The sequence below is a fragment of the Penicillium cosmopolitanum genome, assembly GCF_028827165.1.
Source record: "Penicillium cosmopolitanum strain IBT 29677 chromosome Unknown utg000004l:1.0-4361866.0:1.0-4365735.0, whole genome shotgun sequence".
In the NCBI taxonomy this organism is placed as follows: Eukaryota; Fungi; Ascomycota; class Eurotiomycetes; order Eurotiales; family Aspergillaceae; genus Penicillium; species Penicillium cosmopolitanum.
The window spans coordinates 2249151-2274651 of NW_026622674.1; the positions used below are offsets into that span (position 1 = coordinate 2249151).

Below are 25501 nucleotides of genomic sequence, written 5' to 3' on the forward strand. Positions count from 1 at the left end.
AAATTTCTCTCTCTTTTATTGTCTCTATTCCCACTCCAGCACGATTCAATGTGTTTATTTTCCAATTTACCCTCTGGTCCCTCGCCCGGATTTTTATTGTTTCTGCCTGTGTAGATGTGTGATGTACAACGTACAGAGTAGAGAGTAATTCGATGGACCAGGTCCATGTAGTCTAGTAATTTCATTACTACAATGTAGGCTTACTCATTGACTTGTCGGTGACTGCTGCCAAGTTAGTAATATTAAGAAAGACCTGGAGTAAAACCCCAAATTAAAGATGTCCAGCTCACGACCCGATCCAACTGAACGCAAAATGCCCTTAATAAAAACCCCATTAGTCATTTCACTTCTTTACCTGCAGGACATCTGTGTGCGTGACTAGTGCATTCGCCAAAGGACACGCGAGTCGGTCAGGGATCAGGGGCCAGAGATTGCTAGTACGAGATATGTATTTGCAGGCCTCAGGCCATTTATACTAGTCCACTTTTCCGCCCAGTCTGGCTGTCCCCGTTTGATCTCCACCGTGACCTCGTTAATGGGTCAGATGGAGATGCTCACTCTAAACTTGAACATCATGGATTGCTATTTTAATTAACATTTTTTAAAAAGATGGTTTGTGTGTTTGGTAGGAAATTCAGAGTGGTAATTTAATTTACTGACGTCTAACATTTGGAAGTAAAGCACGTACTTTGAAGGCTACCTGGGTAGGTACTAGTCTGCTAACTATTAGAAGATATTAACTGATAGTAGACAACAGGGAGTCAGAAACTTTTGTAGTACTAGTACTACTGTAGACATAGACTGAGTATATCTAAATTTGTATAGAGATTACATACTAATCTGGATTCAGAAGGGCCCATGGTCCATTTAGCAAAAGGGTGATCCATTTAGCAGGTCTCACGAGATTGTCTAACCGATCCAAAGGTGGTGTGGTGCTTACTCTCCTCCCATTGGAGGACAAGCATGCTGCATGCATGATAGAGTTACTACATATTTCCCATCAAACAAAGACCCTTGCCTTTTATATCAGAACGGGATATAGCATTCAATGCCTAACATACGAAAGTAACAGCAGAACAGGGCAACACATAGCTGCATCGGGCAGGGACGCCTAGTTGCAGTCTGATTTCAGTTCGGACTAAAAAGGTTGACAGAAAGGATGCATGAATTAAGAAAAGAACGTCATTGAATAAAGGAAAACGATGACGCTTTGCATATAGCTCTTTTTAACACGTTGTCACTCTTACCCCTGCTAGCTAGTTGCCAATATGCATGGTAGGGTAAGGCAAGGCTATCAACATCTCACTAGCAAGATCCGTATAGAGAGCAAACACACATACATTAAAGCAAAGTCCCCCCACCCGCTCCTCTCCTTTCTCAAGCTCAATCAAGAAGAAAACTCTCCAGAACAACCTTGTTGAGAAAAACCCTCGTTCCAAATTTGTTTAATCTTCAAGTTATTGGTCTTGAACCTGACCTCCACTCCGCCCTCTCGAAAAATGGCAGTCGATACTATGACTACTACTACCACCTCATCCAACCCAACAACTCCCCTCTCCTTCGAACCAAACACAATATACATCCTCCTCCTAGACCGAGGAGACAGCTACAATTTCCACTGGACCCTGTTCCTAACACAAACGCACACGACAGGAACAACATACCACATAACGAACGACGCGGGCCCAACATCATGGAAATACGAAACTACCACCACGAAAGAAATACCTCAACTGCGCCGGCTACTTGTAGCTCTGAAACTCGGATCGCTGGAAACGGTGCTGCATCAAGCTTTGTCGGATCGATTGGCTCTTGTGCCGTTGTGTTGGGGTGCTATGCGGGTTAATCGGGGTTTTACTTGTCGGTCTTGGGTGCTTGAGGCGCTTTTTGTGTTGGATGATGAGGGGTATGTTGATCTTAGTGGTGGAGGAGGAAGTGGAGGGGCAGGTACTACTACTAGTACTAGTAGTATTAGGGGGATTTGCGATGAGGCGCAGTATCTTGCTATGATTCAGAAGAGTAAATGTGAGCGGGGTGTTATGAGGAGTCGGGCTCGTGTTTCTTGAATTATTGAGTTACTGAGTTACTTTTGGGGAGGGGACGCCATGTTTAAATTGGCATTAATGTATATGAATAATGGAAGTATGGCTTGAGTAAAGAGGCAGAAGGCAGATTCGAATGGTTCTATTTGCGTATGCTAGGTGATTGTTCGGAGATGGATATACACTTGGTATTCGGGGATGTGCTGAATAAAAGAGAGAGAAAAAGAAAATGTTTGTCCATCCATTACATGAAGTCATCATCAGCAAGACCATCACCGCCATCATAGGCATTGTTATCAATTTGGTTATCCCGGTTCGAAACAAGCGAGACCTTGGTCTTAGCAGCCTTGCTCTTCTTGTTACCCTTATCAGCAGCGCGCTCCTCGCGCTGCTTCTCGTTACCAGCCGTAGTAAGCGCACTGGCCATCTTCTTGATCTCCGCACTGGGCAGCTCCTTAACGAGTCGGCGGGTGAATTCCTGCGCCCAAAGAGAGTACTGCGGCTTCTTGGAGTGGAGGGTGATCAGCGGGATCAGGGTATCGGACAGACGGGCGAACTGGTCCTTGGTCGTAGGCTTGAAGAGGGGCATCGCAGAGAGATCAATGGAGTTGGTAGGGTCGGCAGAGTCAGTGATGACGACAGCCTTGGGAGCACCACGGTTGCGGTTCACATCGATGCCCGAGAAGAGATCGGCCGCGTGCTGAAGGTCAGAGTCCTGCTCCTGTTGGCGCAAACGTTCGCGGCGCTCGGCCTCGGTCTCATCCGCATCGAAGTCGTCGGAGTTGGCTTCGTCGAGACGGCGCTGCTCGCGGTGCTCTTCTATCCGCTGGGCCTTGGTCTTCTTGTTGGCGAGAGCGGCGGCCTTTTTCGCGGCCTCGGCTTCTTCGGCCTTCTTGGCCTTCTCGCGCTCTACCTCGGAGTCTTCGGCGGCGTCCCAAGAGTCGAGAACCTGTTGTTTCGGAAAAGGTGGTATGTATCAGCGCCGTGTCCACAAGTGTAAGAGAACAGCAGGTCTCGTGTGGCGAGACCACTCGCTAGAAATGGCCTTACTTCGTCTTCCTCCTCATCGTCGAATCGGCGGCGGGGAGCGGCAACAACGGGAGGGGAATCACTGTCCTCCTCCTCATCTATAAAGAAAAATATAAAATTAGCACACAGTCAAAATATTATATAACGGAAGCCACAGTTGCAAGTCGCATCAAGTTGCCACAGCGGCAGCCACTTCTGCGGCAACCCTAACGAGGACGGGCGATAGTCGCAGGATAAGAAACTTACCCCACTTCGAAGGCGGCATTTTGGCAAATGAGAGACGTTCGGAGAACGAAATTAAAAAAGAAGAAAAAGAGGGAGGGAAAGAATGCGCTGTTCGCAAGACGTAACGGAGGACAAAGAACGAGTCCGCGATAGGAACCTGCACCAACAAAAGGTTGGAGGGGCAAGACAAATTTTATGTGGGCCACTTATCGCACAGGTGGGATGGCACGTGATCTCGGGGCTCTTAGTGCCCGACCAGCGTGATCTATATAGACAGCAGCAACTACGCAGCAGGATAGATAGTTGGAAGGGAAAGTGAGATGATACCTAGGTATCAATGAGTAGGGTGTCATAGATACCGATGACTTGAGCTACTCGGCTAGACTCGCACATACTGGTAGTGTGCAAGCATGGTCCTACGATCTATAAACCGACTAGTTTTACTCCACTACCCGGACTGCTCAGTATAGTTGAATTGTCTTTTATTCAAGAGTTCTTATTAAATTCATAATCATAAAAATATGGCGAGTCATCGCTTTTTTCTCGCTGGTTTCCACCCTATTCACAGGTGCAAGCTCATATCAAGGTAAGCTGCATTTACAGGTTAACCGAGGTACGGAAGTTCTTGCCAGCGTAGACAGCGTTCTCGCCGAGCTCCTCCTCGATACGGAGGATCTGGTTCAGCTTAGCCAGACGCTCGGAACGGGCAGGGGCACCAGTCTTGATCTGTCCGGAACGGAGACCGACAGCGATGTCGGCAATGGTGACGTCCTCGGTCTCACCGGAACGGTGGGAGACCATGACACCCCAGCCGTCAGCGTAGGAGTCCTTGGCAGCCTGGATAGACTCGGTCAGGGTACCGATCTGGTTGACCTTCAGCAGAAGGGCGTTGCAAGACTTGAGCTCGATGGCCTTCTTGATGCGGAGGGGGTTGGTGACAGTCAGGTCATCACCGACAATCTGGAAGTCGGAGGTCTTGTAGAAGTAGCTCCAGGCCTCCCAGTCGTCCTCAGCGAAGGGGTCCTCGATGGAGACAATGGGGTACTTGGCAGCCAGGGACTTGTAGAGGTCGGCCAGCTGCTCGTAGGTGAGCCACTTGGTGGGGTCGGACTCGGGGTTCTTGAAGTCGAGGTCGTACTTCTTGGCGTCCTCCTTGTAGAACTCGCTGGAGGCAACATCCATGGCGATGGAGATCTTGCCAGTGTAGCCGGCCTGCTCGATGGACTCGGTGATCAGGTCAAGAGCCTCCTCGGCGGTCTGAATATCGGGAGCGACACCACCCTCGTCACCGACGTTACCAGCGGACTGGCCGTACTTCTTCTTGGCGAGAGCCTTGAGCTTCTGGTAGACCTCAGCACCCTGGCGGAGACCCTCGGAGAAAGAGGAAGCAGTGCTAAAATAGTGAGTTAGCCATCTCTATTCTCACGAATGTTGTTTTCAAATCAGGCGGAAACTTACTCGGGAACAATCATGAACTCCTGGAAGGCCAGACGGCCACCAGCGTGGGAGCCACCGTTCAGGACGTTCTGGAAGGGAACGGGAAGGACGTAGGGCTTCTTGGTACCGGCAAGGTCGGAGATGTGGACGTAGAGAGGGACACCCTTCTCAGCGGCAGCAGCCTTGGCAATGGCCAGGGAGACACCGAGGATGGCGTTGGCACCGAGCTTGCCCTTGTTGGCAGTGCCGTCGAGCTTGTTCAGGAAGTCATCGACCTTAGCCTGGTCCTTGACATCAATGTTCTCCTTGATGAGAGCGGGGCCAATGATCTCGTTGACGTTCTGAACGGCCTTGAGGACACCTAGAAGCAAGAAAAGGTTAGCAACTGACTGAGAGAAATGTCAATTACAATGAGGTGGAATAGCACTTACCCTTGCCGCCCCACTTGGTCTTGTCACCATCACGGAGCTCAACAGCCTCGTGCTGGCCTGGAATTTGTTAGTCGAATGGTTCTCTCGAGTAGCTCTGGGTAATTGGGATCATCAATTGACATACCAGTGGAAGCACCGGAGGGGACAATGGCGCGGTGCAGACCAGTCTCAGTGACAACGTCCACCTCAACGGTGGGGTTGCCGCGAGAGTCGTACACGGAACGAGCGTGAACCTTGGCGATAGGCATTTTGAATTGTGTCTGAAAGATGGGGGAAAATCTGTCAGTTGCAAGAAAGGAAAAGAAGAAGAGAAAAACGGGGATGAGGAGGGGTTAATGAGCGTAACTCGTGACTCAGGGCGGCGGGGGGGGAAGAGGTTCACCGATGACCCAAAATGACAGGTCCGGCGAGTGGGAGGATAGGGGGGGAGGGGATGTGATTTGTTTAGGAGGATTGATTGGGGCAATTGGTTGGGGCAGTGGTCACCGAAGGTCTGAAAGTGTAGAGGAGGGTAGACTATGCTATCCGTTCTTGGTTCCAGGTGTGTGAAGGTGTGATGGGGTTGGTGATGGATGATGTGTATAGGAAGGAGGGGCAGCTATGGCGGGGTATCTGATGTGATGCAACAACTTACCTTGGGGAATATATGGGGAGAGCAAAAAGGAATAAACAATTACAATTCAAAGAAAAAGAATAGCAGCTACGGAAACACCCGATTCTTTAAATACCATTGACCCCGGAAAAGGTCACAGCTGGTCCTCCGATTCTTTCCAATGCGGTGGTGGGGCCTCCACGCTCTTCTCCAGCGCTTGCTGGCTGATCCGACCGTCTGCGGACTTTTTGGCCTGCGAGATCTCCCGTTCCTCGGGAGGAGATGGACCATTCTCGGCTCGGGTCCTGCTTCTCCTGTTGATTCCCCGATTCTTACGTACGGTGGTGGATGTGTTTGCTTATTGCTAATTAGCTATTGGTAGCAGCTATCCGTAAGTCGTGTAGCTGTAGCTCTAGTATGACGGAGGAGTCTTGCGTAGTACTACATAGACCGTTGCAGAGTTTTTTTTTGGCGGGATTGCGCAAATCTTCCACTAAAGGACCGGCATTGGAGGAGGACCATTGGTCCATTCATCTGACGTCGTATTGGCGAAGACTGGGATGGGCACAGGTTGCAGGTTGGGTGCATGACGAAAGAGGACGTTGGCCTCCCAGCCTTGGGGCCTTGGAGCCTTGGAGCCTTGATACCTTAATCAATTTTTTGCCTTACCGCCTTATAGCCTTACTGCCGTGATGCCTCACTGCCTTGCTGCCTTATCGCTGTCCACCGCTGACTAAGATGATGCAAGTCACGTGTGTGTACGCGCAGTCAGGTGACCGACGCCGCTGGAAGCTCCTCGACGGGCGGTGCTGGAAGCTCTCCAGGTTGAAGTCCGCTGCCCTTCCTATCAATCCGTCCATCCGATCATCTATCTGCGGGGACATTGCATCTATCAATACCCGCATCAACAATCACGACCCTCATCACCTTCCTTACGCATTTCCCCCTTCGATTCCCGTTCGCCGTCCATCATGAGCGGCGCCAACGACCCCGAGCGGGACCAGGCACTTGATGATTATAAAAGGAGCTTGTTGGAGCTACGAGAATGGGAAGCGAAGCTGAAATCACTGCGGATGGGTATCAAGGATCTCCAACGAGAGTTTGATGTCTCTGAGGAGAATATCAAGGCGCTACAGAGTGTTGGTCAGATCATCGGCGAGGTGTTGAAACAGCTTGATGAAGAGCGATGTATGTCCCCTCTGCATTCTATCAGGTGTCTCTAATCAAATATCGCGGAAATTATACTAACCCGCTCGCACAGTTATTGTCAAGGCCTCATCGGGCCCTCGTTACGTTGTCGGCTGCCGTTCAAAGGTCGACAAGGTCAAGATGAAGCAGGGCACCCGTGTAGCCCTGGATATGACGACGCTTACCATTATGCGAATGCTGCCGCGCGAGGTCGATCCTCTGGTCTACAACATGTCTTTGGAGGACCCCGGGTCAATCAACTTTGCTGGAATTGGTGGTTTGAATGACCAGATCCGAGAGCTGCGAGAGGTCATTGAGTTGCCGTTGAAGAACCCGGAGCTGTTCCTGCGAGTAGGAATCAAGCCCCCCAAGGGTGTCCTTCTCTACGGTCCCCGGGTACCGGTAAAACACTTCTTGCTCGAGCCGTGGCCAGCTCCATAGAAACCAACTTCTTGAAAGGTGTGCACGAGTAATCCCTTGTTCTAATCAATTTACGATTAACATCCGTGCTAATACCTGATCTCTCCTCCAGTTGTTTCATCCGCGATTGTCGACAAGTACATTGGTGAATCCGCTCGTCTGATCCGAGAAATGTTCGGCTACGCCAAGGAACACGAACCCTGTATCATCTTCATGGACGAAATCGATGCCATCGGAGGTCGACGTTTCTCCGAAGGTACATCAGCAGATCGTGAAATTCAGCGAACACTGATGGAACTGCTCAACCAGCTGGATGGTTTCGACTACCTCGGCAAGACGAAGATCATCATGGCCACCAACCGACCCGATACCCTGGACCCGGCTCTACTGCGTGCCGGTCGTCTGGACCGCAAGATCGAGATTCCTCTGCCTAATGAGGTTGGCCGTCTTGAGATTCTGAAGATTCACACAGCCTCAGTCGTCATAGAGGGTGATATCGATTTTGAGAGCGTGGTTAAGATGAGTGATGGCCTGAATGGTGCTGATCTGCGTAACGTGGTGACTGAAGCGTAAGTCCTTCACTCGAATATCTGTATTGCCTTTGGCATCCGGGTGCACTTTTACTAATGATTGATGAACAGGGGTCTATTCACCATCAAGGATTACCGTGATGCTGTTAACCAGGACGACTTCAACAAGGCGGTGCGGAAGGTTGCTGAGTCGAAGAAGCTCGAGGGCAAGCTTGAATACCAGAAGCTGTAATTGTAACTACCTATGGGCAGGTCGTCCGTTAGAATCCTACATGCCGACTGAACTTCGGTTACGAATATTGCTTTTCATGGCGGATTAGATCCGTACTAGGCTACCTAATAGTTAAGTAGACCAGGTCTAATTGGCGAGTATACTGTGCAGTACTACTACTATTACTACTCATATAGTCGTAGAGTGTTTATCGAGATATAACCGGAAAATATGCATATACAGATCAGCAGAGTTTCAGGATATCACTCTGGTGATTCGAGTTCTACTGACAAAATCGGCTTCGCCATGAGGATCTTTCGATCCTGGCAAATCGGATCTCGTGGTCCCGAGGCCGAGGCTGTACTCAGATGTCGCGTCGTACCTTTCGACAGGTAATGAGGCTGCTTCATATTTCCCGTAAGAGTAGTCAAGCTTCTCTCCGTCGTTATCATCACCATCTCTTTCTTCTTCTTCTTCTTCTTCTTCTTCTTCTTCTTCTTCTTCTTCTTCTTCTAAATTAGAAAGGGCAGCGAATCTGCCGTAGTCATGCATCTCGCTGCTGCTTTCAGCTGCCGAGTATCAATTGGGAGGAGTGGCGGTGACCAGAAACATAGGGCACAGGTGAACGTTTAATAGGATTGTAGATCGTCTCTTTGGTTTTCTAAGGCGGCCCTAATTTAAGAGGCTATGCAAACACCTCAACCTAATCTGGGCTGGAGGACTTCGTCGCGACAAATGCGGCTGAAGCCATGGATTGCATTTATAGGTAAGCCCTGGAGGTGGCGCTGTGGGCAACATTTCAAGGCGAGAGCAGCCGAACGCCGGGGTGCGGCAAAAGCCCGGGTTCAGTAACGAGGCTGACAGTCCTAAACAGCGACATGACAAGCGAGGAGCTATAATATTGTACGGGGAAAATATAAAGATTGATTCATTCCGATTGACTTAGAAACCGGGTCACCTGACCCTTGGCCATACTAAGGGTAAAAATAGCATACTACTATCTATCCCTTGAAGATCCCGAGGTCAGAAATTTTGAACTTCTTTTTACCATGCCAGTCTACCTATGCTACTACTAGTACCTACTCACTACCCATTATAGTTAGCTACCAGTAGAAATGCCGTCGTCAAGATAATGTGTTGAAGCTTAACCTGCCTCGGCGAGATCCTGGACCCTCTTGGCCGGCAACAGCCTCCGTTTTTATCTTCTGTCTAACCGTATGCGCAATTACCTCCATTCATTAATAAGTATGTTTTATACTTCGTTTTGAAGGCTTGTGAACTACCAGTTTTTCAACTGGTGGCCAATAGTAGTATGTTTATACTTGATGGCGCGGGCCATGTGACGTGCGGTCCAGGTCCAGCGGACTTCTCCACTTCCCCGGTTTCTCACAACCCTGAGGATCCTCCAAACAACAAAAACAGATCAACAAAGACTCGATTCCCTCGTTTCTCTGCCTTTGCTCATTTCATTGGAAAGATCCTGGATCCCTGGGTGATCGACGTTGTACTTTGATCTTTCGGACTCAAGATTCGCCGGTGACGCGCCATCGGAGAAATTGTGCTAAGCACACGCTGGCATGTTTCGGATTGGTCCTCAACTATTCCACCTCGCGTGATACCGCGTAATTTAGACTGTGCGAGCAAGGGAAAACCTGACAGGGCACCTCGCTCCTGCGACCAACATCTCGGATTCAATATACCAACACTCAGCCGACCGCGACACGACGCGACGCCACATTGGACTCTGCACGACACTCTCTTTCCCCATCCCGTCGCTCGACTGCAGCATCAGCCTCGGAGCTCGAGTTCTCAACAAGACCGATCAACCACCACTTAAGCGATCCCATGCTGCTATAACAGGTCCGGCATATATTATATTGGAAATACATATTCAAGAGGAGGACAAACCGAATAACCATGTCGTTCCAGGCACCTTACCCTCCCTCCTCTCTCAGCCCCTCGCCACAAAACCCCGGCCGTCTCTCCCCTGCCGGTTACAATTCCAGGAGTGGTCTAGCTGGCCTCGGCCTTTCCTCGACTACGGCAGGACTCCCCAACAAACTGGGAACTTTCTTTGAGCAAGATCGCCCTCTCCCCATGTACAAAGATAAGCCGCATTTCGCCCCGCGGCGAACGGCTCCGAGGAAGAAGTGGAGACCGTTGTTAGCTCTGCTGGGGCTGTCTATAATCGCCTACTTCTTTTATAATCAGCCCAATATTCCGAGATGGCAGAGGTCGGGTGGATATGATAAAGGCGCCGCGCTGTGGAATTGGATGCAGACGCTTGACGATTCATCTGCGTCCGAGAAACATGTTGACTGGAATGCGCGCCGGGAAAAGGTACGCGAGGCGTTCCAGGTTAGTTGGGAAGGCTATGAGAAAGAAGCATGGGGTAAGGCGCATTTTCGAGGAAGATTGGCTTCTTCAAATCACTAACCTGATGGATAGGCTTCGACCAATACAACCCCGTGTCGGGCAGGAACAAAAACATGATCGAGGGTGGTATGGGCTGGATTATTGTCGATTCCTTGGACACTATGATCATCATGAATCTCACTTCTGAAGTTCGACATGCGCGGCAATGGATCTCTACTTCGCTGCAGTATAATCAAGACCACGATGTCAGTACCTTTGAGACAACTATTCGCATGCTTGGAGGACTATTGTCAGCACATTACCTCTCAACGCAATACCCAAATCTTGCGCCAATCAAGGAAGATGATGTCGGTGCTTCTGGGGAGGATTTGTACATTGAGAAAGCAACGGATCTAGCAGACCGACTCATGGGAGCATTCGAGACACACTCGGGAATCCCGTATGCGAGTGTGAACCTGAATACATCCCAGGGTATCAAATCGCATAGTGATGGCGGTGCATCTTCCACTGCGGAGGCAACATCTGTACAGCTTGAGTTCAAGTATATGGCCAAACTCACTGGCGAAGCCGAGTATTGGAAGGCTGCAGAGCGAGTAATGGAGGTTGTTGACCAACAAGAGGCTCAGGATGGCCTTGTTCCCATCTATATCCATCCCGACAATGGTGAATTTAAGGGGAACAACATTCGCCTCGGCAGTCGCGGTGACTCTTATTATGGTTTGTTCTACCCGAGCTTTCATTATTGTGCTTACAAACACGACAAGGCTAACCACGTCTTTCATCTTAGAATACCTCATCAAACAATATCTCCAAACCTCGCAGGAGGAGCCCGTGTACAAAGAAATGTGGGATGAATCTTTGCGAGGCATTCGCAAGCATCTGATCGCCTTCTCTAAAGATGCAAACTTGATGGTACTTGGTGAACGGCCAGCAGGTCTGAAGAAGAGTCTCTCCCCTAAGATGGACCACCTTGTCTGTTTTATGCCGGGAACCATTGCTCTTGGCGCTACTAGTGGTTTACCCCTGTCCGTGGCAAGAAAATCCGCTAGCTGGAACCAACAGCGAGAGGAAGAAATCTTCATTTCGCGCGAGCTAATGAAGTCCTGCTGGGCAACTTATTTGAACACAAAGACCGGGCTAGCCCCGGAAATTACCCACTTCGTCCTAGGCGATGAGCCAGTCATGATGGAAGACAAATACCCAGAACCATCCAAGTCGGGATCGACATTCGAGATGACCAGTATCTCTCAACCGCTGGGTTCTTTGCCGGATGGCTCAGAGCCCTGGCGCAAGGATGTCACTGTCAAGAGCAATGACCGTCATAACCTCCAACGACCCGAAACAATCGAATCCCTATTCTACATGTATCGTATCACCGGAGACGACATGTACCGTGAATGGGGCTGGGAAATGTTCAAATCTTTCATCAAATACACCTCCGTACTGGAAGAGAAACCCCCAGCAATCGCCGTTCCCGGAAGCGCTGGCACTACATGGCGCATTAAGGGATTTACCTCTCTTTCCAATGCGGATATTATCCCCCCGACTACTCGTGATAATATGGAGAGTTTCTGGATGGCCGAGACCCTCAAGTATTTCTATCTTTTGTTCTCAGATCGCGATTTCATCTCTCTTGAGGAGCACGTCTTTAACACTGAGGCGCATCCGTTCCCACGTTTCAAGCCCAGTGGTGATCTAAAGACCGGGTGGCAGAGAAAGACTTCTCGCAAGGCTGAGAACTAGCATCCGAGCGTCCTTTTTGTTTTGTTTTCTTTTGGCTCAACTGGAATCGGCTGGCGTTGGGAGGTTTTCTTGCGATACTAGTTCGGCCATGGAAGGCTTGATTAACATCTCGCCATATATTGTAAAGTCACAAAATTTCTTCAAAACATTTCTTCATGAAGTTTATCACACTAGGACCCGAAACCATGGGAGTCTTCCAAAAAATTCCATCCGAAATGCCATAAAGCCCGAAATGTATGTAGAGTCTATGTATGGGAATTCCAACGAGACAATATTCTTCAATCATTATACGTCAATCAGATCCAACCCCAGAGGATTACTCTCTATCCAAGGCAGCGCGAATCAAGACCTTGAACCCAGTAACAGCATCCCTAATATCACGCACAGTAAGAGCCTCATTATCACCATGCGCAACAAAGATACTACCAGGTCCATAAAGGTACCGCTTAACACCATCCCGAACCTTCAAATTAGGAACATCAGTCCCATAGTTAACCGGGATAACCTTGAACCCATCGACATCCGTATCAAGATCTTGAGGCGAGTACGACTCCCGATGACTATCAAAGTCAACAACAACCTCCGCCTCAGCATCGACCGTAGCATCAGCCACGGCCTTCTTAATAATATCCCGCGCCTCTTCAGGCGTACCAGCCGCCAAACGAACAGAGACATCAGCCATCGCCTCAGCAGGCACGACATTCGTCGCAACACCAGCACGAACAACGCCAACATTCAACGTCGTGGGCCCATACTTCGGTGAAGCGGGGAGACCGCCTTCGCTGACGGGAATTTTGCCTAATTTATCGACGCGTAGCAGTGCGGGGAGAATCGATGAGACGGCACTTTCGCCTAGCCAGGGATAGCCCGAGTGAGCGGCTTTACCGTGCGCGAAGACTTTGAAGCCTAGCATACCCTTGTGGCCTGAGACGAGAGAGGCTTCGGTTGGTTCGCCGAAGATGACGGTGTGGTAGGCGCTTTTTGTGTTTAATGATGAGTCCGAGAAAGTTTTCATGCCGTCGCCGCCGATTTCTTCGCCGACGACGAAGAGGAGGGCGATATTTGCGGTTGGGGTTTCGGAGAGGGTTTCTAGGACGGCGAAGACTTGGGCTGCGACGGAGCCTTTTGCGTCTACGGAGCCGCGGCCGGCGATTTGGAGGTTTGAGATTCCATCGGAGGAGGGGTCCTTGTGGACTGAGTATGGGATGAATGGTGGGACGGTGTCGATGTGGCTGGTGACGAGGATTGAGGGTGGCGATGAGTAGCCTGAGGGGTAGGCGTAGATGTTATATCTAGTCTTAGGGCGCTCGTTATCGTCGTCATTGTCGTCGTCTTTCTTCACTGGTTCGACTTCTTGCTTGATGACGGTGAAGTTCTTCGATTCGAGATACTCCGCAACAAAAATGCCGACGTTGTGCTCGTTACCGGAGATAGACTCAATCTCGACCAAGTCACGGTGGAATGATAGAAGCGGGTCATTGGAAATAATTGAGTCTATGCTGGATTGTCCATGGCTCTGGCTGACTTCCTCGGCGGACGAGGGTGAATTGCCGAGCGGTTGTTGCTGATATGCGGGGTGCGGAGAAGCAGTGGCTGCGGTGATGGCCGCGGCTGCTGCCAGATACCAAGTGGGCTTCATTGCGGTTGAAATGGAGCACGGGAAGCTGTGGTTCGTGATTTAGGACAGTTTTCCCACCGGCGTGTCCCTGTCTTGTGTTGACTTGCAGTGAGGAAGAAGCTGGGTTGGTGCATGTCCATCTTCATCGGGTTGTCGGCTGTCGATCCGATGAGTCACGTGGAACCGATGTCACCGGGAAATCGGGAAACTTGCCCAGGTTGACTTGAATACAACCGGGCAAACTTTGAATCGGGAAGGGTGTGTTACTTGAGCTATTTGATGTTTGGTTCATTTATCAAAATGTGATCAGCATTGCCAAGGTGCCCAGGTGGCAGAGTGGTTCGTTCTAGCATACTAGTATCGACTCGGAAGCTTGAATGATATATATTCATACTAGTAAGTAGGTAGTACTTAGATTAATAGATAGACAATTTGAAACTCTGAAGTCGGAAAAACCAACTTGAAGATAAGCTTTAGTACCTGAATACCTAATAGTTCGTCGAGAAGTGTGGAAACAACTTGAATTCAAGTTCATGATCTCAACCCTGGAAGGATGTATTTCGGGCGTTCTTCAGGGCTGATCCTGAGAACCCCAACCTTGGATGCGGTGGAGTCGGAGCGGGATATGAGCGGACATTAGCGTAATATTTGGGAAACAATGCGGCGCGGTGGAGATCTGCATATTGCATCTTCATGTTCACTATGTATTATACCAAAAAAATAAAAAAATTAAGCATTGAGTACCCGTGCGCCTTCCGTCGTAACCGAATATCTTGTAAATGTCGCAATTCCAAATTACTAGGCAGCGTCATCGGATACCAACAGCGATAACTACCGATATCAAGTGGAGTCAATTATTACCATCGCCAGCGTTCACAATTACGAGCAGTCCTGTGCACAGTGGTTCAACATTGACAGCGGCGATCACAATATCGCAGTCATATGGAACTTACAACTTCTGGTTTGGAAAAGGCTACCGTTTTGGCTAAGCATCCTACTAGTGCGGTAGAACGCGAACTAGTCGCGCAGCCTTGTCAACAGAACACCTGCCACGTACAACATTCAGAGTCCCAACGGCGGATCGTCTGCAAGGAAGTCTATTACATAAAACGGAATAGGCTTCTTGTTCGTCAAAGCGTGCTAGTGCAGATTTTATGACAACAAATCGAAGACAATGATGCCCGCTTTCCGAGACCCGCCTGGAAAAAGGTCGACTGAACGAGGAACGATCGGCGGGTTTATCATGGTGGGCTGAAAAGCCCCACGAAGAACCAGGCGCGGATTGAAACCTGATCCGGATAAATTTATGCTACTATGGGTCAGGTCACATAAATTGGGCTCAGGTCCCCTTCCTAAACTTCAATCCATTAGACTTTTTCATTCAAGCCTGCGATCTGAATCTATAGAGTGTTTGGTTTAGCACCACTCAGAGTCGATCGAAAAGAAGACATTATGGGTGCAAAGAGCAAACGGTTATTGTTGACATCGGTAGACGATGCCGCCGAGAAGGAACCCGATAGACGCTTTGCGGTGATTCCGAAAGGCTCAGAGTTGTCAGATGGATTCATGAATTTGACCATGAAGGAGTTGGCCAGAGCCGTGAATTGTATGGCCTGGTGGATTGAAAGTGTTATCGGAAAGGGAAAGCCTCGCCAGACGCTGGCGTATATGGCTAGCAATGATGTCCGCTACTGCATTTTTCTTCTCGCATGTCAAAAGACAGGCCATCAGGTATCGATATTGCATCTGCCCAGCCTTTTTTCGCCAACATTGACAATTTAAATAGGCATTCTTTCCTTCTACGAGGAACTCAGATGAGGCATTTGATTATCTTCTCAAAGTGACGGAATGCTCTAAGTTCTTCCTCAGCGAAGAAAGAAGCGCCCGAGTCTCCGAAATTCACGCTGTCCATCCGGGTCTTGAAACCTTTAACATCCCCAGCTTGAAGACACTACTCTCCGACAAAACTGATGATCGCCATTATCCTTTCACAAAGGCCTATGCTGAAGTTGAGGACAACACAGCTTTCATCATACACAGCTCAGGAACTACTGGTAAGCGTCCGCCTTTTTATACCGCTCGAGAACGGAGAACTAATCTCGTCTTTCTAGGGATGCCCAAACCAGTCTATCTCACGAACGGATTTATGGCGACCTTAGATATGATGGATCAGATATCATGGCCTGAGGGGCGCGAGTCGGCTCCATTCTGGCACATGTCTTCCCAGGAGCTGGTCTTGGCTACGACCCCATTTTTCCACCTTATGGGCTTCTTTTCCTTTGCAATTTCTATCTTTCATTCTGTTCCAGTATTGATCGGCCCCGAAAAGCCACTCTCGGTGGACTATCTCGTTGAACTCTTTGACACAGCGCGACCTACAGGCGCACTTTTGCCTCCATCAGTTTTAGAGGACATGTGCTACTCTGACAAAGCGCTTGAAAGCCTGCGAGGGCTGAAATCTGTTTATTTCGGCGGTGCACCACTAGCCTACGAAAAGGGCGAAAAGCTGCGCAAGTACACCAGGATCGTTCCTGTTATTGGAGCCAGCGAAATAGGCTGGATATTGGCAGTTATTCCGGAAGATGAGAAAGATTGGCCTTATTTCGAATGGAACCCTGAATATGGCATCGAGATGCAAGATAATGGAGACGAAGTCTACGAAATGGTCATCAAGCGCTCCGAGGGCCATCGCGATTTTCAGGGCGTCTTCCATACATTCCCTGACCTTGACGTCTACCATACCAAAGACCTTTACACACAACATCCAACGAAACCAAACCTGTGGAAATACAATGGCCGAAAGGATGATGTGATTGTGTTGAGCAATGGTGAAAAGTTTAATCCTGTCTCCATGGAGCTCATTATTGAGGTCCATCCGCTGGTATCAAGGGCTCTTGTCATTGGCCAGTCAAGATTCCAGGCTGGTTTATTGATAGAGCCTAATCCCACTGCACCAGAAATGGATTCAAATCTTTTTATCGACAAAATTTGGCCGACAGTCCAAGCCGCAAACCAGACGATCGCGGCCCATGGAAGAGTCATGAAAAGCAACATTGGCTTTGCATCCAAGGCTAAGCCATTCAAGACAACACCGAAAGGAACTACACAGAGACGCGCCGTGGCTCGAGACTACGAAAAAGAGATTGATCAAATATATGAAGCTGGCTTGGATGATGACCTACAGGTATCTCTTCCAGAGGCCCTTGACACTGCTAGTATCTCAGATTATGTTACCCGTATCATCGGCCGTGTCCTCGAAAAACCCGATATCCCTTTCAGCCAGGATCTGTATAGCCTCGGACTGGATTCTTTAATGACGATCCAGATTGCGAAGGCTTTGCAAAAGGGTATTCAGGAACGTCGGCCTGAGACGAAGAATGGGACAATCACCTCGCAAACACTTTATGCCAACCCCACAGTGAAAAAGCTGGTTGAAGTGATCATCAATACCCTTGAAGGGAAGTCCATCGATGTTATTCCGAGGAGCGAGAAGATTCAAAATCTAGTGAAGAAGTACACAGATGATCTTCCCTCCGATCGGGTCATTCCATCAAACCGCCTAATTTCGCCTTCAAGTGTGATATTGACTGGTTCCACCGGCTCACTGGGTACCTACCTTCTTCATGACCTCCTAAGCAAGCCAGCTATCTCCAAGATCTATTGTCTCAACCGATCGGACGCAGAGAGCCGTCAGAAGAAGAGCCTTGCAGAAAAGGGCCTATTGTTCAATGACGATGCGTGGAAAAACAAAGTTGAATTTCTCCAAGCATCATTTGGAGAGCCACGATTTGGCCTGGAGGAAGCTAAGTATCAAGAGATGCTTCAGTCAGTTGACACAATTATCCACAATGCCTGGAAAGTTGACTTCAACCACTCCGTCGAGTCTTTTGAAGAAACTCATATCAGAGGCATGCGCCGATTCGTGGACTTCAGCCTGGCAAGTCGATACAATGCTCACATTCATTTTGTTTCATCGATTAGCACGGTCGGTGGATGGAGCCCTCAAATGGGACACTTGGTGCCAGAACTACCGATGGAAGATAGTTCCGTGGTTCTTGAACAGGGTTATGGCGAGTCGAAGCATATTTCGGAGAGAATTTGCTTGGAGGCATCCACAAAGAGCCATGTGCCGACAACAGTGTACCGCGTGGGGCAAATCGCTGGCCCGACTACATCGAGTGGACAATGGAATCCACATGAATGGCTTCCTACTATTATTTCGACGTCCAAAGCAATGGGAAAAATTCCCAATCAGCTAGGGTCAATGGCAGTGGATTGGGTGCCTGTGGTAAGCTTTTGTATTTGATTCACCCTTGTGAAATTGCTTGCTAATATAATACTAGGATACGCTCTCTTCGATTATGTCTGAAATTGTTCATTGCCGACACGCAAGCCCGTCAACCTCGGCGGTCTTCCATTTGACCAATGCTGAAACGACAGAGTGGTCGACACTGCTCCCTGTTATTAAACAGAAATACGACGTGAAACCAGTTGAATTTAAAGAATGGGTTGCGGATTTGGAAAGTATTCAAAACCCTACAAGCGCTGAAGTTGCCGATAAGCCTGCCCTCAAACTACTCAGCTTCTACCGTGGTCTTGTTGATGAGGAGCATGGTGCCATGTCAGTTCCACTTGATGTAAAGGAGGCAAGACAGGCAAGTCGGACGATGGAAGCGCTGGGACCGATTTCCGCCCCTCTGATGCAGAACTGGTTGGAACAGTGGCAATTCTAACGAAAGAAGATATACACTTGAGATTATACGCTAGAGACCCAATTCAATCTGAATTATTGTAATATGACCACAGAGCTCTTATAAATCAACTCACCATGTCAGTTCTGGTTTGTTCGTACAACTTGCTGCTTCGATCTGTGAGCAGAAATTCTCTTCCTCAAGTAGTTTTTCAGAAGCAGAGCTAGGCAGCTGGGGGAGAGCTGGCCAAATTTCCTTTCCACCTTGCTGATCTTCTTTCTTCCTGTGCTCTATAAGTATTTTCTTCACGCTTTCTTGGAAATAAATAGGTCCCTAGACAATAGTAAGCATGTATTGAAACGGAGCGAAAGTTGAAGGATTCGAACATACCTTTTCCTTGTTCGGGTGAAGCTCGCCATTGACAAAGACACCCGCACTCAAGTTTTGTTGGGCTCCAACGCAAAGCTCCCTATCCTCGTCAAGAACCTGTCGGTAGAACGCATTGATATCTTCGAACTCCTTGTCAGTCGCGTCTTTATGTCGGTATACTTCATTTTCAACTTTGCTCGTTGTTGCTGTGACAGGAATCATGCGTTGAATGTAGAAGAATTTATCACTGATTTGTCAGTAATTGTCCGGCATTTTTGTCAACAGAAAGAAAGAAAACATACGTGACGGTAACTGATGTCGTCGGGAAGAAATAGGTAATAGCCCGACGGAACTGACTGTCAGCTTGTTCTTTGTTGAAGATATGATGTTCCATATATGCAGCATTGGGCTCCACTCTATATTTAGGAAGATCGGATACTCCATTTATAAGGGGATGGGAGGTGGCGCAATGGTAGCACTCATTGTAGTTCTCAATCAACCCCTTCCAATTGGCATCAACGTCCATCTCCCAGTAGTGATCAAACGTATATTCCCGGCAAAATCGAAATCTTGCATTCTCGGCTGTTGATCAATCTTCTGATATTCCTCATCCCATTTGACTTCAGGATCACCTGCTTGAAGATTCACCCAAATAAATCCGGCCTTATCAACGTGGACATGTATGGGAAGGAGTCCTTGTTGCGTTTTGTCAAAATCGGGAACGGTCTCAAATCGAGGGGCCTTCGAAAGATTTCCTTTCAGGCCATATGACCAGCCATGGTATTTGCATGTGAGAATGGAAGCTGATCCCGAGCGGGATTGCACGACTGGGAATGCGCGGTGTCGACAGATATTATGGAAGCCGTTAATGTTTCCGTCACGGTCTCGAATTAGGAAGAAGGATAGGTTCGCGATGGTAAAGGATAGGTAGTCGCCATTTTTGGCGAATCGAGAGGAGTGAGTGAGGAGTAACCAGCGTTTAGAGAAAATGGCTCGTCTCTCAAGCTGGTACATAGCTTCGGAGCGGTACCATGATGCTGGAATACCTCGTGGGTGTTCTTTTTCGGTAGAGTTAGAAGACCATCCGAATAGGCGCCACATTCTGAATAAGATGAGATGATGAATCACGATTTTGTGTTCTTAATATCTTACTAGTACCTAGGTAGCTATCAGATCGCTCTGCGTAGACTACTGCTGGAACTATATAACCGACAGCTTAAGCGAGGAATTTCATAGCGACAAAATAACAAGAATGGGGTCGCGCGATGGGCGGCCAAGAGCCCCGCTGGGCGGGGAAATTTCTCCAACTCGATAAGCATTATCTCTTGTAGATATTGCATTGGACCCGAGGTTCTGGGCCCGAGATGTCAAGAATGGGGGCATTCGGCGATAAAGTAAATATGGATTTGTATTTGCACAGACTTGTAGCTAGGCTGAAGTACTTTCTAATCAATACAATATAATATCATTCGGCAAACTAGTCACAGCCTGCTAGACTCCATCATCTCACTTCCATATGAGTTTCCCCAGCGCCGATTTACCTGGTAATAAAAAATTAGCAATCGCCCCTTGATAACAAAAAAGGAAACATACATCAGCAATGTGATCATATCCAAGTAGTTTAGGAGCTAGTCCTGGGTCTCTCCAAGCCAAAGCTTCCCCTTCTGGGGTAGGCACCATCTGCATCTTGCGATCTCTTTCCTGCTGCTCTGGCCCGTCATGTAGATGGTATAGATACTGCTGTACATTTCCTCTCTCGACAACCATCTTAGTACGCTGCTTTCTGCATTCCTGGAAAACAGAAAGGGCATGTTTCTTAGCCTCCGTAAATGAAGGCGAGCTTTTGGAGATTTCGGGATTGTCGGGGAGACGAGATAGACATTCGCCGAGAACGGCACCATCTTCAAAGGCCATACCGGCTCTACAGACTATGTCAGTAAATGGGGGTCTGAAACCAGAAGGTAAACATACCCTGAAGCTAAATATGGCAAGGTTGCATGGACAGCATCCCCGACCATGACCCAGGCTCCTGATGGATGAGTCCAATCGAAGTCCCCGAAGCGGATGCACAGTCGCCATTTCTGCACGGACTGACATAATTTGAGAAGTTTTTGAATGCTGGATTTTTTAGGTTGATATCGGAACATTTGGGATAAAAAGACTCTTACCGTGGATCCCATCCTTCAAATAAGGCACACATCTCTTCCACATTCCCCTCCATTGTAGATGCAAGTGAATCTTCGGGAATGTCATCTGGGACAAGCAAAACCATGTTAAACAGGTCCCCTCCCCTCAGAACATAGTTGACTAGTTGAGTTAGCAGACAATTATATTATGAAATAGGCAAATAGACATACCGGCGTGAGCATCCGGCCCCAGCCAATAATTCACTTGAGGTTGATTCACGAATGGCGCCAGCTCAGGGTCCTTGCGCATTTCTTCTGTTGATAAAAGTAGACGATATGCGAGATCTCCTGTCTTGACTGGTGGATCACTGCGACCCAGCAAGCCTTCAGTCAATTTTCCGAACACCCCGTCAGCTCCGATGACGAGATCGCCCTCCCATTGCCTTCCATCTGCAGCGAAGGCCTTCGCTGTGGTTCCATTTCCACATACACGCACATCATCAATCCGGGCATTGCATATCACGCGCACTCCTAGCTCTAAAGCCCTTTCGACCAGGCACCGTTGGAGATCGGCGCGGTGAAAATCTCGATACCAAGTGCCAGGGTATTTCGTTTCGGAATCGTGGAAATCAAGGTGGGAGATCTTGTTTCCTTTCCAACCGATGAAGTTGCACACACTTGGGATTGTCATGTGGGGTGTCAACTTCTTCTCAAGACCCCAGTGCTGCAAGACGCGAGAGCTGTTTGGCAGGACCTGGATACCGGCGCCCACTTCCTTTATCTCAGCAGCCGCTTCGAGGATGCTGACTTGATGACCAGCAAGAGCACAGCTGATTGCACTCCCAAGGCCGGCGAGGCCTGCGCCAATTACCAGTATATCTAGCTTGCAAGACTTGTTACGAGTCTGCTGCTGCTTGATGTGGATGGGAGGTGCCATATTGAAGAAACGCAGACAAATTAATTTCGTAACTGTGTGTATCGATTTGACGATACCCGTGGATAAGTCAATGGCATTCAGGGTATTTATCATAGCTTCGCTCTGTGCGAGGATAGACGTCTCCAAAAATGGGGGTTACCCCCTCCTCCACCTACGTTGGTAATGCCGAATCCCGGTATCTTCAGACTGGCTATATTTGGGGCTTGGGCATCTTGAGTGGGTGTGAATGTAATGAGATTTTGAAACTACTGCTCCCAATCCCTTCGAAATTTACAATCATGTCCAAAGTATGCAATCTTTTACCATCTCTTGACCTGACCGGGCTAACCCTTCAGTTTTCTCTCCAAGGTCGAACTGCACTAGTGACGGGAGGCGCTCGGGGATGCGGTTTAGCATTTGCTCATGGTCTGGCGGAAGCAGGGGCAGACATAGCTATCTTTGATGTAGTTGATCCGGAGCCAGATTTCTATACGATCGAGAAAAATCTGGGAGTTCGAACGGCTTTTTATAAGTAAGTGGTCTATCGTCATTTGGCGATCGGATTTTGACTTGGACAGAGTGAACGTTTCGTCGGAGGAGTCTCTACAAAGCGGATTCTCTCAGTTCCAAAAGGATTTCGACAATGCGCTCGATATTTGTGTCCCATGTGCTGGGATAAACCGACACCTCCCCTTCCTCGAGTTTACCTACAAAGACCACAGCGATCTGCTTGCGGTCAATGTACTCGGTCTTTATTTCACTGCCCAACTAGCAGCAAAGCAAATGATCGGGAATGGTACAAAGCACGGAAGTATTGTTTTGGTTTCCAGTATGGCCAGTCATATCGCAGTGCGAAGCCAGCTATGTAGCGCATACTGTGGCTCAAAAGGCGCGGTTCGATCGATGTGCCCTGCAATCGCGAAGGAGATGGCCGAATATGTGAGCATCAGCAGAAACGCCGCAATGAAAAAAAAAAAAATTAACGACAAACAGGGGATTCGAGTCAATTCTATCTCACCTGGATATGTCCGAACGGAGATGACCGCAGCAGTGAGTGTTGCAGTCCCTTGGTTCTGTAGAGGAGAGTGCTAATTGTCAGTTCCCCCATCTTCTTGAAAGCTGGAAGTCGGAAGCCATGAACGGACGAATTGCCGAGCCGGAGGATATAATGGGGGCCTGCGTCTTTCTGGCTAGTGATGCCAGCTCGTACATGACGGGGCAGGATGTGATCGTGGATGGGGGGAGTAACCAGATGGTAGTTAGTGGAGATAAATCAAGGGTGGGGGTTGTTTCTCCGCACCACCAAGAATATCACTTTTTATAACGTGTTGCCTGTCGCTCTCCGCAAAAAAAGACTGTAGAGTATTCAATCACACATCGAAGTGCAAACAATGGCCCCCAGTGCAAACAATGAAGGATACAGTGTCGGTAGCCATGACGCTACCACTACAGTTGTTGTGGTAGGGGCAGGTCCGTCAGGATTGATGCTTGCGTGAGTTATGTTCATAAAGCTTTTGGAGTCGCTACTCACTCGGACTCAGGTGTAATCTGGCTCGCTACGGAATTGATGTTGTGATCCTTGACGATCGCCCCGACAAGACGTCAACTGGCAAGGCAGATGGCATGCAACCAAAGACCATTGAGACGTTCAAGCAGATGAGACTTGCGGAGCCTCTTCTCAAGAATGCAGCTCGGGTGCATGACATTTCTTTCTGGGTAAGTTCTTCCATCGCTTCAACTATTGTTTATTCTAACAGCGTCCAGCAATCGACAGCAGAAAAGGAACTCCATCGAACCGGTCGTCAAACTCACTACCCCGATCACCTCGTTGGCGCTTCCGATCCTTACATCCTCCTCGCACACCAGGGAATGGTTGAAGAAGTGCTGATTGACGATATGGAATCGAGGGGTCTCTTTGTGACTCGGAATAGCCGGTTTACAACCTGCTCTCGCGTACCAGGGACAATGCAATTGGATGTTTCATATGAAGATGTATCAACAAACACAATCAAAACAATCCGAACGGATTATTTGGTTGGATGTGATGGCGCAAGGTCGAAGGTTAGAGACTTCATCCCGGATGCAGAGCTCGAGGGGGAAATCACAAACGCGTCCTGGGGTGTTTTGGATGGTGAGTTCGATTCCAAACACACATGAGTGGACAAGTATCCTAATGGACTGCAGGGGTTATTGATACCGACTTTCCTGATCTCTGGAGCAAGGTCGCCGTGCGATCGCATGCTGCTGGATCAATTCTTTGGATTCCACGTGAGCGCAATATGACTCGACTGTATGTCGAATTAAGCGCGACGGATGGCGAACGTGTGGATCGAGCCAAAGCAACACCCGAATATGTTATCAATAAAGCGCGGGAGGCCATGCATCCATTCCGTCTCGAGTGGAAGACTAGAGAATGGTTTGGGAATTACGTGGTTGGCCAGCGCGTGGCAAAACATTTTATGGATTCGGATGCGAGAATTTTCATTGCTGGAGATGTAGGTATTTACCTCCTCATTCCGAATTGTGAGTACTAATTCTTCGTAGGCTGGACACTGTCACTCGGCTCTTGCCGCACAAGGGGCCAATACCAGTATGCATGACAGTTTCAATCTCGCGTGGAAGCTCAATCTTGTCATTCGTGGACTCTCCAGGCCATTATTATTATCCACATACGAGGAGGAACGTCGGAAGATTGCCAATGATCTCATCAATTTTGATGTTGAGCATTGCAAAGCATTCTCACAAGGCGAAGCAGCACTTGCAAAAAACTTCAATGAAAATATCCGATTTATCTCAGGTGTGGGGGCTGAATACCAGGGCGGCATCCTGAGCCATGGGAAGAATATCACATCGGCTAAACTCCAAGCTGGAAAACTCCAGATACCAGCAAAGGTGACGCGATACATCGATGCCAATCCTGTGGATATTCAACTAGACATTCCACTGCTGAGCCAGTTTCGCATCTACCTTTTCGTTCCGGATGTTCCCAGCTCCTTGGAATTCTTGCACGTCCTGGGCAATGAGTTGCTTAATTCGTCCTGGGAAATATTTCAGAGAGAGCAAATCAGTCGTACGGGAAACGGACTGGGGATACGCCCCATCAGACGAGTTTGTTCAGCCCCAGAGGTATACAGCCGTGTCAACTGCATTTACATATTCGATGGTCACCCAGTCTGCTAAATCTGAGTTTGAAATTGCGGATTTGCCCCAAATACTACAAGATAGCAGATGGTCGCTCTACCTTGACGATGCAGACCCCATCGGTTGTACTAAAAAATGGTTTGGGGATTTGAGCCGGCAGACAGTTGGGGTTACAATTGTGCGACCAGACGGATACATCGGGGGGGGTTGAGACATGGAACTTAGCTGCTGGCGTAGAGGCTGGCAAATGGCTGGAGGAATATTTCACATTCATGTCGTAGTTTTTTGATCTCGATAGCTATAGATTTACACGAATGAACTGGTAATTTCACTGTATGCTTTGAACCCATGATTTCTGAATTACTTCTTTAAAAGTCATATCTGTTACATGCCACCCGTTTGATGGCGATCGGTGT

The 25501-nt window shown here is 48.6% G+C and overlaps 9 protein-coding genes across 9 annotated transcripts; 4 read left to right on the forward strand and 5 right to left on the reverse strand.

Moving 5' to 3' along the window:
- Window positions 1-2286: 2286 nt before the first annotated feature.
- On the reverse strand, window positions 2287-3336 carry N7509_002229 (eukaryotic translation initiation factor 3 subunit J; the record flags this gene model as incomplete). The annotated part of the gene is made up of 3 exons (XM_056626866.1): window positions 2287-2991; window positions 3093-3169; window positions 3318-3336. The coding sequence occupies 3 exons, from the start codon at window positions 3334-3336 to the stop codon at window positions 2287-2289; spliced, it is 801 nt and encodes a 266-aa protein (XP_056492661.1).
- Window positions 3337-3893: 557 nt separating this feature from the next.
- Window positions 3894-5420, reverse strand: aspf22 (enolase acuN; the record flags this gene model as incomplete). Its single annotated transcript, XM_056626867.1, has 4 exons — window positions 5289-5420; window positions 5165-5221; window positions 4755-5094; window positions 3894-4689 (listed from the first exon to the last, which is right to left on the reverse strand). The coding sequence occupies exons 1-4, from the start codon at window positions 5410-5412 to the stop codon at window positions 3894-3896; spliced, it is 1317 nt and encodes a 438-aa protein (XP_056492662.1). The 5' UTR covers window positions 5413-5420.
- Window positions 5421-6727: 1307 nt separating this feature from the next.
- rpt4 (proteasome regulatory particle base subunit RPT4) lies at window positions 6728-8126 on the forward strand (the record flags this gene model as incomplete). The annotated part of the gene is made up of 4 exons (XM_056626868.1): window positions 6728-6944; window positions 7018-7332; window positions 7477-7933; window positions 8006-8126. The coding sequence occupies 4 exons, from the start codon at window positions 6728-6730 to the stop codon at window positions 8124-8126; spliced, it is 1110 nt and encodes a 369-aa protein (XP_056492663.1).
- A 58-nt stretch (window positions 8127-8184) lies between these two features.
- N7509_002232 (uncharacterized protein) lies at window positions 8185-8657 on the reverse strand (the record flags this gene model as incomplete). The annotated part of the gene is made up of 2 exons (XM_056626869.1): window positions 8185-8226; window positions 8397-8657. The coding sequence occupies 2 exons, from the start codon at window positions 8655-8657 to the stop codon at window positions 8185-8187; spliced, it is 303 nt and encodes a 100-aa protein (XP_056492664.1).
- A 1365-nt stretch (window positions 8658-10022) lies between these two features.
- N7509_002233 (glycoside hydrolase family 47 protein) lies at window positions 10023-12224 on the forward strand (the record flags this gene model as incomplete). The annotated part of the gene is made up of 3 exons (XM_056626870.1): window positions 10023-10497; window positions 10554-11198; window positions 11269-12224. The coding sequence occupies 3 exons, from the start codon at window positions 10023-10025 to the stop codon at window positions 12222-12224; spliced, it is 2076 nt and encodes a 691-aa protein (XP_056492665.1).
- Window positions 12225-12540: 316 nt separating this feature from the next.
- N7509_002234 (M20 family metallopeptidase) lies at window positions 12541-13863 on the reverse strand (the record flags this gene model as incomplete). Its single annotated transcript, XM_056626871.1, has 1 exon — window positions 12541-13863. One exon carries the CDS (start codon window positions 13861-13863, stop codon window positions 12541-12543), a length of 1323 nt encoding a protein of 440 aa, XP_056492666.1.
- Window positions 13864-15294: 1431 nt separating this feature from the next.
- Window positions 15295-18575, forward strand: N7509_002235 (putative NRPS-like enzyme; the record flags this gene model as incomplete). The annotated part of the gene is made up of 4 exons (XM_056626872.1): window positions 15295-15573; window positions 15629-15896; window positions 15954-18130; window positions 18186-18575. 4 exons carry the CDS (start codon window positions 15295-15297, stop codon window positions 18573-18575), a joined length of 3114 nt encoding a protein of 1037 aa, XP_056492667.1.
- A 90-nt stretch (window positions 18576-18665) lies between these two features.
- On the reverse strand, window positions 18666-21965 carry N7509_002236 (uncharacterized protein; the record flags this gene model as incomplete). The annotated part of the gene is made up of 9 exons (XM_056626873.1): window positions 18666-18866; window positions 18924-19149; window positions 19205-19484; window positions 19535-19960; window positions 20413-20443; window positions 20496-20823; window positions 20874-21020; window positions 21071-21209; window positions 21260-21965. 9 exons carry the CDS (start codon window positions 21963-21965, stop codon window positions 18666-18668), a joined length of 2484 nt encoding a protein of 827 aa, XP_056492668.1.
- A 278-nt stretch (window positions 21966-22243) lies between these two features.
- On the forward strand, window positions 22244-25366 carry N7509_002237 (uncharacterized protein; the record flags this gene model as incomplete). The annotated part of the gene is given in 11 exon segments (XM_056626874.1): window positions 22244-22476; window positions 22523-22883; window positions 22938-22994; window positions 23044-23206; window positions 23328-23436; window positions 23486-23660; window positions 23709-24075; window positions 24129-24439; window positions 24489-25052; window positions 25063-25263; window positions 25274-25366. The coding sequence occupies 11 exon segments, from the start codon at window positions 22244-22246 to the stop codon at window positions 25364-25366; spliced, it is 2634 nt and encodes an 877-aa protein (XP_056492669.1).
- Between the last annotated feature and the right edge of the window lie 135 nt (window positions 25367-25501).